The sequence below is a fragment of the Gnatocerus cornutus genome, chromosome 10 (genome assembly GCF_029298725.1).
Source record: "Gnatocerus cornutus isolate USDA-ARS CGAHR chromosome 10, icGnaCorn1.1, whole genome shotgun sequence".
In the NCBI taxonomy this organism is placed as follows: domain Eukaryota; kingdom Metazoa; phylum Arthropoda; class Insecta; order Coleoptera; family Tenebrionidae; genus Gnatocerus; species Gnatocerus cornutus.
The window spans coordinates 7835416-7852484 of NC_142242.1; the positions used below are offsets into that span (position 1 = coordinate 7835416).

Sequence of the window (17069 nt, forward strand, 5' to 3'; positions counted from 1 at the left end):
AACAGAGGCGTTTTGAGGCACTTACTGGTGGAATTTCAAAAACACTGAGACAGGTCAATTTTAGTTGTGAAGGGGACATACGACACACGTAATTACAACTTTTTGCAGTCAACTCCCTATGAGGGGTGAAATTACCCCCTTTAATTTTTAAAGATAGGTATAGGACATGGCACTTTTTTTGAAGGCCCATTGGAGACCTTTACAATGATAAAATTATTTTTTTTTATATCTAACCCCTATAAAAAAATATTAGAACTAAACAGTTGCGATGAATTTACGTACATATATATCAACATAACGGCATGTATAGCACTAAAATACGTACATTTCATTTCAAAAACAATAGCAATTTTGTATTATTTAGAATAACCCTATCAACAGGGTCGAAATCACCCCAAAGTTAAAAAATACATTCTAACAAAAAGGGCAAATAAAAAAAATTATCACTGGTCTTCAATGGACCTTTCAAAAGAAGTGCCATGTCCTATACCTATCTTTAAAAATGAATGGGGTAATTTCACCCCCTCAAAGCGAGTTGACTGCTAAAAGTTGTAAATACGTTTGTTGTGTGTCCCCTTTACAACTAAAATTGACCTGTCTCAGCGTTTTTGGAAATTCCACCAGTAAGTGCTTCAAAACGCCTCTGTTTCGTTTTCGTTGGCCCACCTTGTATGTCTGACTACGCAGTTTGGCATAATTGCCCAAATTACTTTATTCGGGTTCTGTATTTTTTCTATGTCCACTTTCTCAACAAACGGATTGAAGAAAACTGTAGAAAATGCAAGAAAAAGCAGAAGAAAAATTGAACACGACACCATCAAACACAGCGGATGTATAAGAACATAAAAGTTGACGGAAAAGAAGAAAGAGACTTCTGCTTTGCGCTGTTCCATTGTATGCTTTCTTGTCTAGTTGTGCTCAGAGATAGAAGATAGGAAAAGAAACGAATAACACGATAGATAAAAGATAATTTATTCTCAAACGCATTGATAAAAAAGATTTTCTATCGTCTTTCCAAAGTAGCTACAAGCCTAACTGCGGAAACAATACGCTTGAACTTAGATTAATGACATTTTCAAACTAATACTTCTCAGGCCTATGACAATGTGAACCTAAATGCACGTCTGAGTGGCTCTTGTCTCTTTTACGCGATCAATAACGCGGTTGTGTTTGATAATGAGTCAAATCATTGTATGCACCACAACACATTCCAGCTCGAATGAATTATAACGAGGTATATAAAAAAGTGTCGTTTTTTGATCATCACCGATTCATAACGCGGGAAAATAAGCTTTGTTTTTGGATTTTTTTAGACACTCTTGTATGAATAATTAAAACATTGAAACACAAAGAAAGTTTATTATCCTACCGACTGCGCCGGAATAAATGCGATTCTAGGTGGTAACTTTGGAAGAGTGATTAAAAATTAACTTTTAGTGTAGGTGGAGACAGCGTATCACGAAACAGTGTTAACGAAGGTCGCATTTGGTGGTAATGACATCGGCGACAATATACGTGATGTCCCCTTGTTAGCTTTACTTCTGTTTTTTGACGCATCCGCAATATGTAGGCGGTGTTTTCTTCTTGGCGATACCAGAAACGAGTATTATTATTCCAATCAAAAGTTAAAGGAACCCACACGAAAACACTCAATAAGGTGTCAATCAGATTGACTGATGAAGTATATCGACCCCAATCAGTAAATCTGTGATACAGATCGCCCACAAACGGAAGTAGCGAGTTTCCTTTCTAGTACGTACTTTCGATATCATTTATTCAAACGCACTTCCTGGAGTATGTAAGCGCTTTTTTATTTCTATTTTGAAAAGCAGGGATGCGTTCAGAGACGATGTTATAAAAACTACTTTTGTTCAAATCTCTAGAGTGTAATAATGTCAACACACGTAACTGACTTTAAAAACTTACGCGTATTATTTTTATAGCTTTTTAAAATGTTTTATTGCGCGAACATATTCCTGGGAATACATTCGGCACCGAGCATTTTAAATAGCAGTGGACACGTTATTTTTCTGAATATTATGATAATGTTTACGACAATGTTTTATTTTCGTGGCGTGTTTTTGTTAATTACGGCACATATTGCGGTACGAGAGCTATGCAGTTTGTTTTTGATGATGGTGGATAATTCAGTTTATGTGGCTAAGCAATGTTAACGGAGCACAAGCTCTCCGGAAAATTTCCATGAAACATTTAAGAAGCAATTAATTTGGTTAAAGTACTGAGATAAGTGGAGTAAAGGGTACTTTGTATAATAGAGACAACATGACTGTTATAAAATAACAATAGATAGCCAACCCTATACGATCTCTTATAGACATCCTCCGACTATTCTGTCGACAACAAGTCTTAAAATGTCACAACCACTCGTATTTTTTGGGTCTTCAGATGTCATGTCAAAGTCCGGAAATAAATATCTTTTACAAATATTCTTTTTTGTTGCAAAGCCAATTCAGAGCACACGTTCACCACAACAAAAGAGAATTTTCCCAGATAACCTAACTAATTTATTAATACCAATTATCAAAACAACGCAATGATGAACATTCTTCGAAAGACACTGCTTCTTTACTTTGTACATTTCCATGGTTATTCTCAGAGGCCGAGTAAATTATTTTGTGATAAAGCATTAAACTTTCCCGATTTCGTTGTTTTGATAATTGAGAATGAGTTCTAAAACGTTTTTCAAGAACCGGATCGATTTACTCTGTTATTGATGGCCATCATGAACCCTAACAGCACCAACTCAGTGGAAATTCCTACCGTGAAAAGCACGAAACTTTCACTAGTCTTTGTAATTATAACACCAAGATAGAAAAATGACACTTAAGTGAACCTCGAAAGCGATCTTCCCCCGTTTGATTTATAGTTATTTGAAACGTTAGCAAAACATTGCAAGAGATCTACTTTTTACATCAAAAACTTGGAACGGTCAGTCTTGAAACACTTTACTCTTCGATTCCTTGGTTTTTACTTAAGAGCTCGCAGCTCATAACATTAATTTAGAAGAGCTTCGGGCAATTAGTTGAGAAAAACATGAAAAACATTTTCTTATATACCTATACAACCCAACACAAAATATTCTCTGAAAACATTAATTACTTTATACGAAGCTCTTCTATTGTCACCTCCTCATCAACCTTCATTTACTTTCTCCATTCATTTTTAGATTGATTAGCTTGCTACATTATGGCTAAAACACGCACTTTTGTTAAGTTTTCTCATGTTTTTCGAAAATGAGATGTGGCCACAATATTAAGCGCTTAACGAGAAAGCTGCTCCTCAATTAAATTCAAACTTGAAAAACATTTTCAATCATTAAAATTCTACAAACTGTTTCTATCACTCATTTTTTTGACATTTAACGTTGTGAAACCGTAATGAGTATTAAATTTCTTTCAGAAAATGAAACGGCGACTTAAAAGCCGTTTCGCTAATTACTTGTACTCACGCCATTTATCCTAAAATTAATTATTTGTGCTCTGGTTTCATATGAAATATTAAAGTCGGTGTATCAATAGTTTTATTGCCCCCCCCTAAAATAACAACAGAGATTGAGGATCAATTAAAATTATGAAATTAATTAGCTGATTGTACAATGCTAAAACGTTTTTTTGCTTTTGTCGTTGTAAATAATTAACAGACTTAATATGAAAAAGTCCGCTTTGATGTTGTAAAACGTATAAAATAAACAAAAAATCGCCTGCTTTTGTAACACCGCGTGTGAAATCAAAATGCACAAAAAAATCGCAGAATTACTAATTTAATTTGGAACGAAATGTTTGCCAGGTCTGTGATATTCATTTTATTTTTAAGGGTTTTGGGAGCTTTCTCATGTAGTTGGAAATGAAAGCCGTCTTTCGTATTCATATTTTGCATTAACGAATAGCAGAAAGGTGAAGGGCAATGTTTATTATATCCTCACCAATTTATAGCTGTTGATATTTTTTTAGATTTTGATGTGTTTGAGTTTGAGGTTGTTTGTAGAGTGGCCACTTAAGTTTAAAGTGTCAACAAAAAATTGTAATAAATTTATGTTTATAACTCACCTGATGCCTTCGAAGTGACAAACACCCCACAAAGGAAAAGCATTACGGCCGCCTTTATAGCAAAACGCACCATTTTCATTATCAAACTTGTGAATTATTCAGTAACCATCCCCCCACCCTTATGCATCCTGAAACAAGAAATACGAAATTAATTTCAAAGCAGAAAGAGTAAATGGTGTTGATTAGAGAAGCAAGAGGGAGTTTATTGACAAACAATTTTTGATTGAATCAAATAGTGAGATTTATTTGAAATCCCGATAGCATCAGTCAGGATTTAGGTTTTGATTACATTTGTATGCTGTTTCCTTAGTCGGAATCCAAACAAAGAATTTATACCACATAATAAAAAACGAAACTATTTGCGAAAACACATTGGCAAAGACAAAGCTACGATATATGTTGAATCGTAATAATAACATACAGAACACGCATACTATTCTCTTACAGGTAGTAAAATAAGACTAAACCCTAACATAAAGTATAGAAAATCTACCTATAGCTGCTTCCCACCTGCTTAACACCACACAAATTTATTTGAAATTCAAGAACATACAGCTTACCGACTTTCACATTTGTAATACGATCACGGTTACGTACACAAAATAAGTAAAGCCGTAATCCTTTTTCAGCTTAGCTTAGAAGGATCTTTAATCATTGTCCCAACAGTACGAATCAACAAAAAGACGGACCAATTCATAATACTGTATTAGGTAGCAACAAAAAATTGTTTAGCTTTCACAAACACATTCTTCGGGACCATTTGCAGAATTTAATTAGAGTTAGTAGACCTAATACTTTATGGGACGCGTTTTTCGAATCCTTTGTCGTGTTGACCTAACCATACAACAATAGGCAATCCCAATGAGTCTTTTTCCTCCCCCACCTGTATCAATAATTGATGGAAAATATATTCAAATTTGTTCCACGCTTTCATGTAATCTACTTCGTACATATGCAAAATGCGATTTATTTTCTTTTCTATGACGTTTAGTCTCATCCATTTCTCCATGACTGAAATTCACTTATCGCTTTTTCTTATTCGCGCGATAAATACATTTACAGAAACAAATGTAGGATAAAGAGTATTATGTTCGAAACTCTATTTCATCTCGCCCGCAGAAAAGAAAAATTACTTTCTAATGTAAAAGTTTTACCTTTAACATAACTTTTCGGAAAGTTTCAGTTTTATAGTTCATTAGACTCTTCTGATATTTACATTCAAAACGGGAAACGAGAAAAAACTCTTTAAACAATTTAATGCTAGGTGTTCTAACAATCCATTTTAACTTTATGCAACCACAGGTGTTGGAATTTCGGAAATGCTCATACCTACACAAGATTTATCACTGAAAACAGAAACGCCTGTCTATTAAAACAACTTTTAATTTATATAGGAATTTCTCATTTGGTTTGCTTCTGAATATTTTTCTAAGACACCTGTTATGCAATTTCTTGCATGAGTTGTGAGGGTTAGTTATTTCAACTGTAGCGATTATAATGGCACTGAAGACTTTGCAGTGAGATGTGTTCTACCTGTTGTATCTCTGGTTTTAGAAGTAAATTTGTACTTTTCGACCCTCGCTGATTTTGACAAAATAAAATTGATTCATCGATGACCTCACAATTCATGGATATTGACAAACATTTCATCACGAAGTCGTTGCTTTGTGTATTCACTGATACGGGTTTTGTGGTAAATGGATAAGGAACAATTTGTTCAATGTTTTTTGCATTTTAAAACTTTTTCATTAAATAGATTTTAAAATTTTTTGTATTTTGATTTTCATGAATTTTGGATTTTTTTTATTTTATTACATTTAAAAAGTTTAATTTTAATTTTTAACATTTTAGAACTTTTGAATTTTTGAGTTCATAAAATGGTTTTTTAAATTTTTGAAATTTTGAATTTTTGAATGTTTACATTTTAAATTTTCATTTTTTTTTCAACTAAAAATTTGTACATTTTAGAACTTAAATTTTTGAAATTTTGTGTTATTGACTTTTTGGATATTTAAATTTATGTATTTTTGAATTATTCAATTTTGGAATTTATTACTCGAATAAAATTTATATTTTGTACATACAATTTCATTCGTTCAAATTACATTCACTTTCTTCTGCTTTTGGAAGGATCTTTTATCTTCTCTCTGGGCAAGCATCTTCATCCTTTCTGGCAAGTCGGTTAACTAAAAAAAAAGGATAGGGAGGCAAGCGAAATTAGAGGTGATTTGGGGAAAAATTAGGGTAAGAAAATGTGGGAAATATTCAGAGAATTGAACAAAAGAGTCTAAAAATGAAGAATCAGATGTTTGGGTTCAAAGATAAATAGTTGGAGAAAAATGGAAAATGGTAAAATGACGATCGTCGTGGAGTTGGAGAAAGTTTCAATAGAAATGGGTAAGAAACTGGATAAAACAAGGGAACAAAAGTAAACACATGTAGAGAAATGTAAGAAGACAAGGTGGAAACGCACTGGATAATGCATAGAAGAACAGATAAAATTGAAAAATTGTCAAGAGGAGAAATGTGAAATTTAGGGCAATTTGAAAAAAAGAATTATGGTAAGAAACTGTGGGAAATGAAATGCTCTTTTCGCTAACCAGAGGACTGAGAATTGAGAAAAGAAAATGACTGGAATTAGAGACAGATATAATGGAAAAGATAAAAGTCATAAAATGTAAAATGGTAAAATGAAGAACAAAGAATCACGACGAATGGAGTGTGGTAAAAGAAAAGATAAAAATAAAAATGGGCAAAATGTCAAATGAAGAATGCCATGGGAAATGGAGATAAGAACAAAAATTTAATAGAAATGGGACAAAAATGGCAAAATGGCATGATAAAGAACGTCGGAAAATTGAAGAAATTCTGTAGAAATGGGACCAAAATTTAATTAGCAGGATAAACATAAAAATGGGCAAAATGGCAAACGAAGAATGCCATGGAAAATGGGGATAAGAACGAAAATTCAAAAGAAATGGGACAAAAATGGCAAAATGGCATGATAAAGAACGTCGGAGAATAAAAGAAATTCAGTGGAAATGGGACAGAAATCCAATTAGCAAAAATAAATCTTCTGTTAAAAAGGTGTGGCAAAAGAAAAGATAAATATGAAAATGGGCAAAATGGCAAATAAAGAACGCCATTGAAAATGGAGATAAGAACGAAAATTCAATAGAAATGGGGCGAAAATGGTAAAGAAAGTGTCATGAAGAACGTCATAGATAGAGGAAATTCACTGGAAATGGGACAGAAGTCCAATTAGCAGAAACACATTTCTGATTAAAAGGTGTAGTAAAAAAAAAGATAAAAATTAAATTGGGCAAAATTAAACTGTGAAGAGAACTTACCATTTGCAACTACTTTTTTTAATGAAAACAATTTCGAAAAGTTTTCGTTTTCAAATTAAAAATCAATTCTTCGATTATTATTAATATTATTATGCCTTAACTAATAAAATCTTCGTGACCCGTTTTAGTTCAGAGTTAAACATATTCTCCAATTTTTTTCAGATTTTTTTAGAATCTGTAAGTTTTTGTTAAATTTTAAATTTTCTCCGTCTATTTTATGCTCCCCCAGCTCGTAAAATTTTACAAAGGCTCCAAATCTGAGTTTAAACAATAACTGAATTAAACCCGTTTGAACCTCTGGAGGATTGCCAAATTGCAGAAATGATCTTTTTTGAAATTTCAATCAGTTTTTAACCTTCTGGAACTAGTCAAATAGGAAGATACGGTTTGCACCGTCAATTTTCAGGTTTTAAATTGTATTAAACATAACTCGCTTTAGAAAAACTGTTTAACCAAATTTGACGTGAATCAATACAGTCGTAATTCCAATGAAATGGAGTTGAATAAATGATATGTGTATCCACATATCATTATAACACGATTGTGTGGCTTTATTACCATAAAAGACCGATTTTATCCCAAAATACGGTGTTTATTTAAAGTTTGCGCTGTCCGAACAATTGTACTAATTGCAGTGTTGGCCTCAGGTGAATAAGAATTTGAATAACTATTTTCAGAGATTGTGAAGGTTGCTACACGTTATCATTTATTACAGCTACACCGTTGTCCATTAAGCAAAATTAATGTTTTTTGTTATAAAGATAAAGCTTAAATGCTGCCAACTTTTGTTATCATCACATATGAATACATTTAAATGAATGTATCGTAAAACAAGTGGAGACACCGATTTGAAAGTGGCAACTATAAATTAATATCTCCGTCAAATTTGGTTTATTTTGGGTCGGTAATTGGCGGTAGGTAGCGCAATCAATAGAGGGTTGAAATAATGTTTTAGTTAATTACGGGCGGAAATCCCCTAATATCGGAAACGTGATGGGGATTAATCTACGATGTCTCCAAGGTGGCTACATAGATGAAATAAAAATGAAGCATTTTAATTATCTTGGAGATAAAGTGCGGCCGCGCACTTTCGGTTGATTGATCAGTCGTTGCGTTCGCAGAATGTGAATCTATGGCGATACAGAGAGATTTATAGATGAGTTAACACCTTTTTTTATGGGGTGATAGTGTCTTGTAGAAAAGAAAATATCTAGCCGCCAATCAACGGAAAAGAATTTGCTTTTTGCTATGTAAGCGTGACGCCTCCCTTACAAATATTTAATCACAAGCTCTCTGAAGTGCAATTATTTTTTACACCCGATTAACCATTATTTCTTCTTAACGCTTCCGATCACCTCGTTCCTGCAGTATTGAAACCTTAACAACTCTTATCTAAAATATAACATTGGGTTTATCTTAGAGGTGATTGAGAAAGGTCGTGATAGGGGATTCGCCGCAATGATTCACCTTGTCGGGTTGTATCTTTCCCACCCTTTTACCAAGTCTGCCTAAAGTATACACTAGACGTAACGTGACCAAACAACATTAATTATCAAATTAGGAGCCACTTTTTGCACGACTACCACCGCCAATTTATCTCGTACTCATCTACATCGTGCGATATTTATTTTCGGTACAAAAAACGACAGATAGGCTCTATACTTTATATTGTGGTCGTAGATTCTGCCTGGAAAAGGTCACTATAGATTTAGTATTTTCTGCGATTATCCGTTTAGAATGCCGGAAAAGGAAGAAGTGAGAGGGAAAAAGAGCGAGAGAACAACCATAGTTGCGAACAGCATTGCTGTTCTAGTTTGAGAAAAGTTCTCCAATCAAATCGATTGTAAGCTATAATTTAGAACGTTCTTGTAAGAGGTATAACAGGGTTTCACCGCTATTTATCCACTGAGTTTTTGAGAGAATAAGATGCCAACCGACACGCACACATTAATGGGAATTCTAGATAAAAATTAATCATAAATCGACCTTTCATCACGACGGTTCTAATCCATCTAGACACGAAGAGTCACTTTAAATTGCCATGGTCAAGACTTGCGGTTTACAACTCCTTTTCTCGAGAATTTATTAGACATCTTGCTACAAATATTTTGCCGGCTCCTTAAAATCAAGTTTAAATTCGTGTCTTCACAGCCCCACTGTGGTGGTCAAGGGGCGGATTTTGCAGCGTCGGTAAATGTCTCACGTTCTCTCTAGCAGAAAATGTGTAAACCAGTTATTTTCCTCCCCTTTTGTTCATTTAATTGACATTTTGGTTGTCTTTTTATTACAAGATGTTCTCATTAAACCTCAAGTTTTGCGGTTATTGAAAGAAGCACTCCAGAAACTTTGCAAACGAAAGAAAGAAAAAACTCGTACAAAGGAAGCAAAGAAAGTACTTTTAAATCTATTTCTAGTGCCTTAGTTGTCCGATACCTTCCGGAATTTATGAGTAAATACTTTCACGAAAGTAAACAAATTTCGGTAGATTCAAGACAAAAAACTTTTGCTTATTTAAAATGAAACCCGCAGGCGAATGTGAGTGAGATTAAGCTCTGTGTCAAAAAACTCAACCTTGACTCGGATATTGGACATAATTAAAATTTCAACTTTCGCAAACTTACCTAAGTAACAAATACTCTCTCGTGTTAGATCTTAATCCGATATTAACAAAGTTTCGTTGGTGAAAAGAAAATTTGCAACGTAACGCTCCTCCTAATAATCTCACATAAATTTTATTAATTGCTTCTATAAAAGCTTTCGTTACTATTTCAAACAATTTAAAAAAACGATTGCTAAAGCTAAAAAAGAGGGTGCAGAAAATTCGTGCTGAAAGTAACAAGGAATAAAAATTGTCGTTTCAGACGAGATAATAACTTCAAAATCTCATACTTTCGAGACTGCAGATGTTCGTACGTTGAGCGTTTGCTAAGTCTTCAGAAATAGGAATTTTCGTTCCAGTCAATTAAATATAATTCCTGGTGAAGAACAGTTGAGAATAGTGAGGCGCTAAAATCATCACATTAGTTTGTAAACGTCAGAAACTCCGAGTTTAATTGATTGAGAAAAAACCGATCAGAATTTGCATTGATTGCGTTGCATTAGACGTTTTCCACTTATTAGCACGAAACCACAATCTGGGGAAACCTCCACCTTTCATGATAACGAGTCATGAATACAATCAGGCGATGGTTGGCAAATTTCCAATTATCTACTTCAGATTTGCTATAGCTATACGATAATTCAAGCCTGAAAATCGATTGATTTTCCCATCACACAAAATGTTTCTACAAAAAAATTCGTAGCTAGTTTAATAGAGACACTGAGCGTTTTTTAATTTTATTGGCAAGTGAACACTTAATTCATTAAATCTGTATTTTCTGAAGCGCCCCGAGTTATTTGAATTGCAAATAAACGAAAATTTTCAACTTTATTACTATTTAGTTCGGCTCTCTCTGAAAATTAAATTAGAGACCTGTGGTTTGGATAAATTTTCTGTTAAAGACTGGAGCGAATACCGATACAGCAAAGTACTTTTAAAACGAAGTCGTTTGTTAGTTTTGCGGATTTATGGGCTATAAAAATTTTCCCCGGTTATCCCGTAAAAATATTTGCCCTGCATCAGCTGACGAAAAGTAATGACAGAATGCTAAACCCTTACATGCTTTCCATTTCACTGCACACCAACCTTTTAATTAATAGCGTTGTAGAATTATAAAAGCTGTTCTTAATTTCTTGTTATTTTAGTCGTATCTTTACCTTAATTGCTATTAAGAAATTTATGGCAAAACAAATTAAAACCAAATTTAATTAACCCTCCAAGTACGAATTTCTGCAAAATAATGTCGACTTCACTTAACAGACTTCATAACAATGAATAATTGTTTCGAGACGGAGTTTTACAAATCAAACTGCATTTCATATACTTATTAAACGTTGAAATGTTTATTCTCAATCTTGGGAAACAAACAGTCGCAAACGTTTACCCAAGAATAAGATCTACAGGATAATAACGTGAAATAAAGACAGATCAATACTTAGATAAATTCAATAAGAGCAGTTTTAGCCCGCGGCAGTTTACTAAACAAATTCACTCGCGGGTATCCATTGCAAAATTTGATTTTAATTAAAACTAAAGATAATAATAGAAAAGTTAGTTGATATTAGTATTGATGATAGTTCTAAATCTGTTCGTTTAAACGTAGAGAAATAACTCTGTTTTTGTCTTAATCGGAAGGAGTTTTATTCGAGTGAAAATATCCGCGTGAACGTAATTTCCTCTGGACGTTGGTTAAACGATGCAGCTTAATATTTCTCTTCCAGAAAAATATCTTAGTTTGTTGGAATAAATAAGGACGAAGTAATAAAAAAGTGCCTCAAATTACAACTAAATTAAAATTTATAGCGTTTCGCCATGTTGAAATCTCTCCATTTTGGCCAAACGAAAATGTCTCTGGTAGGTTAAATGCTAGAATCATTTAATCATTTTATACAGAGATTTTTGATGGCCTAGATTAAAATTAAGCACACACAAGATTACAGCTATACAAGACTTTCGTAATTACGACTGCAGTGGGGTTTAAGCGTTGCCAAAATGTTCTATTTCCTCGTCTTTTTTATTTCCTCTTATTTAAAATAACGACGAAAGCAAGGAAAAGTTTTTGCCGTAACCAGTTCATTATTTCTTGACAAATAACAACAATTCACTTCTGCACAATAAGACGAAAAGAAATTAGGTCTAACGGGCGCGAAAAAAATAGTTTCATTAAATTTTTACTCACGTCGATAAAAGGGTTCTATGGTCTAAACGAAGTTCTCGTTTTTAATGCAGTATTGGAAGTTTTAAGGAGCAAGGAACGAAAAATGATGTTATTTTTACAAGATTTTCGCTTGAGATTGAATGAAATAATAAATGAGAAGTCAGAAAAAATAATCGATCGGTTTAGTGGCGTGAGATGAAGCAGTTGGTCTATTTTGATAATTAATAATGGAAAGATAAGAGCTAAAGATATTTGTTTCGCTTGTAAGATTTGTCTTAGAAAGCGGGACGCCAACCGGAACCTTGACTATTACGAAATGGCGTCTAGTACAACACGATTAAACTTGGATGGCACAAATGGACAAAGCAGTAAACTAGTATAACAGATTTGAAAGTTTTTCCAATGAACTTTATGACAAGTATGAAAGTCTGAAAAGTTTTTGTTCTAACATGCAATCTACGAATAATGAAATAATTTCCCAAAAGGAACATAGAGAAAACATTTTACGTGCTGCAGTATTTCTATATAAAAGATGCCGCCTTAGAAACGGATTGAACAATTTTCAATAAAACTTTTATTACACTAGCGATTTAGGACACATCAATAAATTAACGTTAAATTTTATGCTTTTTTAAGTTGAAAACTGCGGCAAAATGTTGCAAAACTTTGATCTTTTATTTACAATAACTTCAACAAACTACGAACAAATTGCATTTAGACGATGATCAAAAATTGATAACTTTTCTGATAATTTGAATGTGCACAGAACTCGCGTTTTTGTTTTTTTAGTAAGAAGTTTAATCATGTTTATGCTCATTGAACAATAATTTATTCATACCTTACTTTTCATCGGAAATATCCTGTTGATATTGTATGTTTTTAAAGTCAATGGGGCCCAATTCAAAACCCGCATTTTCATGGTTCGTATACAAGCACAATATTGTGATTTTGAAAACAAATGTTTACTGATTAATTTCTACAGACTTGCTATTGTTGCTATATGAACTTAAAAATGATACTGTTTTCATTTTATTGATGTTAAAACACGAGGAACAAAGGTGATGTTCTGACAACTTTTACAAGACAAAAGCGTTATAGCAGCGCCCGCAGCACGATTCTTTGTTGTATTACCAGAGGACCGGGTCAGAAAAGCTCACATTTCAAACAAAATTAAACGAAAAAAAAACTAAAAATGAAAGTGAAAACAAAATTAACAAAACGCGTTTGACCCGGCGCATCCACCATTTTTTAATAATATTTAGATCTCTGCTTAAATGACGTTCTGGGTTCTAGCATTTCGAGCAAAGCACAATATACGCTATTACCAGAATAATTTGCATATTATTATGTATTGCGGAGAGATTAATGCAAAAGTTACTTATTCCGTTTGTAGAGATAACCATTTGAAGTAGTCTTTGTCATTTTAGTAATAAAATAAACTGACATAAATTATCAGATGGTGCACGCTTCGAAAACAGACAGTATAAGTATAAGGCCGGGGATATTTTTAATTTGCATAATGGCGTTATTTAAAGTCTGGAGAGCTGTTCATTACATATCATTGCCATTTGAATATAAACGTTAATAAAGTCATATAAATTCCCAACTAGTTTGCGTTTCGCCGATTTAAGATTTAATCCGAAATTGGAACCAATAATGGTTCTGAGCTGAATTGCTCATTTTAAAAAACGCTCGGTTTAATACAACGTAACGAGGAAATCTGTCGCTCCGAATTACTTAAAAATTTACGACGTCTTAAAGACACTTCCCATATGTGTTAAAATAGTAATGCAAGATTCTAGTCTCTAGCATCCATAGTTTAAGAGCGATTAGTAAACCGTTTTGTGAATAATAATAACCAGAGCCAGCAATATCGAGCAAATTATTCATGCTGTCTGTTTTGTCTTAATAAAGATGCAATTTGCCGCTTAAACGGACAAGCATTTTTACACGAGACGATGCGCATTCCTATCCATCAAATTAAAACTCACATCCAACAAATGGAACAACACTCTTAAATCTTCAATTATTTTTCAATGTCTCACTGCACACTGCCAATTCTATTGACCGCAAAAACTCGTTTTATTTACGGATAAATAGGATAAATCAATGTTAGTTCGAGGACAGAAAGATTAGACAAATAATTTATTGAAGCAAGCTTACGTGACGGGCAAAAAAGTTTGTAAAAAATATAGCCAACATGAGCTACGACCAAAAACCTTCAAGAAATCGGAACCAAACTGTAGAAGATGCGAGCAAAGCGAACACTGTAAATCGTGTATAACATAAATATGCAAAATGTGGAAATCCGCAAGAAAAGCGAGCTATGCATTTAAGAAATAATATCAAAAGCAGAGCGATTCCGTGATTTTATGACAGTGTGGAAGTAATTTACATCGTATTGATCTGAAAGTTCAATCAACGCTATCGTCGCGTTTAATGAACATATTAAAAGTTTATCTCGCTTATTTATGAAGCAATATTCAAGTGTTGGTACCCATGGCCCACAAAGAGAATAGAATAGAAATATTGGGAAATCGTTTGAGCCATCGTTTTTTTACATAAATTTTTTTTTTAGATTTGCCAAAAGTCGAAAATTGCAGTTTTTCGCAAAAATTCATGACTAAAACTATGCCAAATTTCTGATATCGATATCTTGATACATCAGTGTACGCAGAATTTTTCGCGTATTCCAAATCTGGAATTTAAATTCAGATTCGACAACCAATAACTGAGTTATGAGCGATTAAAATTTCGGATATTGAATTTTGAATTCAAAGCTCAACATCTCCGAAATTACGAAAGATTTTGAGAAACGGTTTCACCATCGTTTTTCTCGGGTCAAATTTGCAGTTAAAAGTAAAAATTCTGCCAGTAGAACGATCGTAATGATTATTTCTAGCGAGAAAAAGTAGAGAAAATGCTTTTATAAGCACTTAACATGTTAGACGGTGGTAAGTATTTTTCATGGGCTAAGAAAACGCGCGAACCAGCATTAAAATGAAAGAAATGAGTGCACCTAAGTGGAGACGCAATCATAAGCAAAAGAAATCGAGCACGCTAAATAAGCAAAAATAAAACTGAATGAGTGAGTTTTATTAATTTTTCTGATAAAAATTGCGTGAGTAATGATAATTTCACTCGAAAACTGACGTGTACAAACTTAAAACTGCTCCTATCGCGCGAAATAGACTGAAAACTTTCGAGAAAAAAATATTTGGGATGATAAATTTTTCTTTTTCAAACACAGCTGGAAAGTTTGTCGACAAGAACCGTAGGGAAAATTTTAATAAAAGTTACAATTAAGTTCACCTAAATGACGGGAACTAAGGGCAAAAAAAGGGATGTTAACGTCGGACCTCCTCAACTCCCAGGATGATCATTTCGGGCAACACTGGCGATTATGGTCTCAATAATAGATGCCCGTTAAATTTATTATCGTTATGTCATTACGTATCACTCTTTTGATTTATTACCCGCTTATTAGAATTCGTCTGCATGCATTTATTCGGTTTTTACAGTGAAGCGCGCATAGCTTAACTTTTACACGCTTCAAAACAATCATTGATAGAAAATCAGTCAGTGGTCCTAACCCGCATCAAAGCAGCTTTACGAAGATCTAAACTGATTTAGAGACATTTATTTGTACTTCGTTTGAAACTTTTAATTTAATGTATCGCTTTCACACTATTTTTGCCTTTTTTGCGTGATTTACGTCTTGATAACTTTTACGTGATGCATATATCGTTATTATAATTTTGGGTTTTTGGAAATATTTCATTTTAGGCTTTTCATGTCGGATTTTTCTTTCCCGCCGACTCTATTACTCAGTATTTTTTAAACAGGATTTGGAAGCAGAAGCTTTGATATCTTATAAAGTTATTCAGGCAACGTGCGACGACGTAGAGTTTGGTAAAACTACGTCTTCTAAGACGGAAATATATCTGTCTAGAATGCACACATCAGCGATAAAATGTGTTCTTGAAAAGATCGTCATATAATTGCGTACACCAAGCACACATTACGTCTTGTAATTTACACTGACATGTGATAAATCACATTTAAAGGGTGCTCGACATTCGACCCAATTGCATTGGTGAAATTCAGAGGCAATTTTTGGAAACTGCAACATCGTATCATTGCGATTTGAAATGAAAACATGTCTGAATCCCGAATGAAGTAGTCGTTAGTCAAATGATCTTTCCTAGTGTTCGTCCAAACTTTCATAAAAAAATTAACTATAAGTGGACAAGAAGCAACTTAATTCTCGGACAGTGAAATGAGAGCTTAATTAACGTTCTGGCACCATAGTAGCTTACAGTTGCGGTTTTACTAGATAGTTAGATAACTACTGAGCTAAAATACCTAAAAGCAGTCGTAGTGTTCTTCCAAAACTGCCACTTTAAATACGAAAACAATTTATTTCGCTGTACTTTGAAATGCTTCTAACCAAAGAGCCTCGTTAATCATAACATAGATTTAAGGCGTCCCTGAATCATCAATAGCAAATAACCAAACTGTATCAGAACTGTGTGACGGACATGGTTAAAATGTAAATTTCTTTTAAAAATTCAACGCTCGTTTGTGAAAAACAATAATTACACCCAATGTTCATTAATGTAAATTATACAATTGTTGCTGTAATTATTTTCCAATTTGAATTTAGCATCGAATTTAGTCTAATAACAAAGCAATTAGTCCTGGAACGTCGTTTATTTCCACTGTAGGTCATTGTTACTTTGCTGCTGACACTGCTGTCATTGAGACTGAGATAAAAATGACCCAACATATATTATTTTAATGCTGATTCTAACGATAGCTATTGATTTCCCAATTTTTGGAGCATCAACGCGATATTTGAAAAATGTCATGGCCAAGAGCGGAAAATGTACAAC

General features: G+C 33.5%; 1 protein-coding gene across 1 annotated transcript in view; it reads right to left on the reverse strand.

Moving 5' to 3' along the window:
- Positions 1–17069, reverse strand: part of LOC148167582 (uncharacterized) — a 128204-nt gene that overhangs the window by 75557 nt on the left and 35578 nt on the right. Inside the window, exon 2 of the mRNA XM_088047907.1 lies at positions 4068–4195. Coding sequence (XP_087904033.1) covers positions 4068–4146 — 79 coding nt within the window. The 5' untranslated portion in view covers positions 4147–4195. The remainder of the gene's footprint in view (positions 1–4067; positions 4196–17069) is intronic.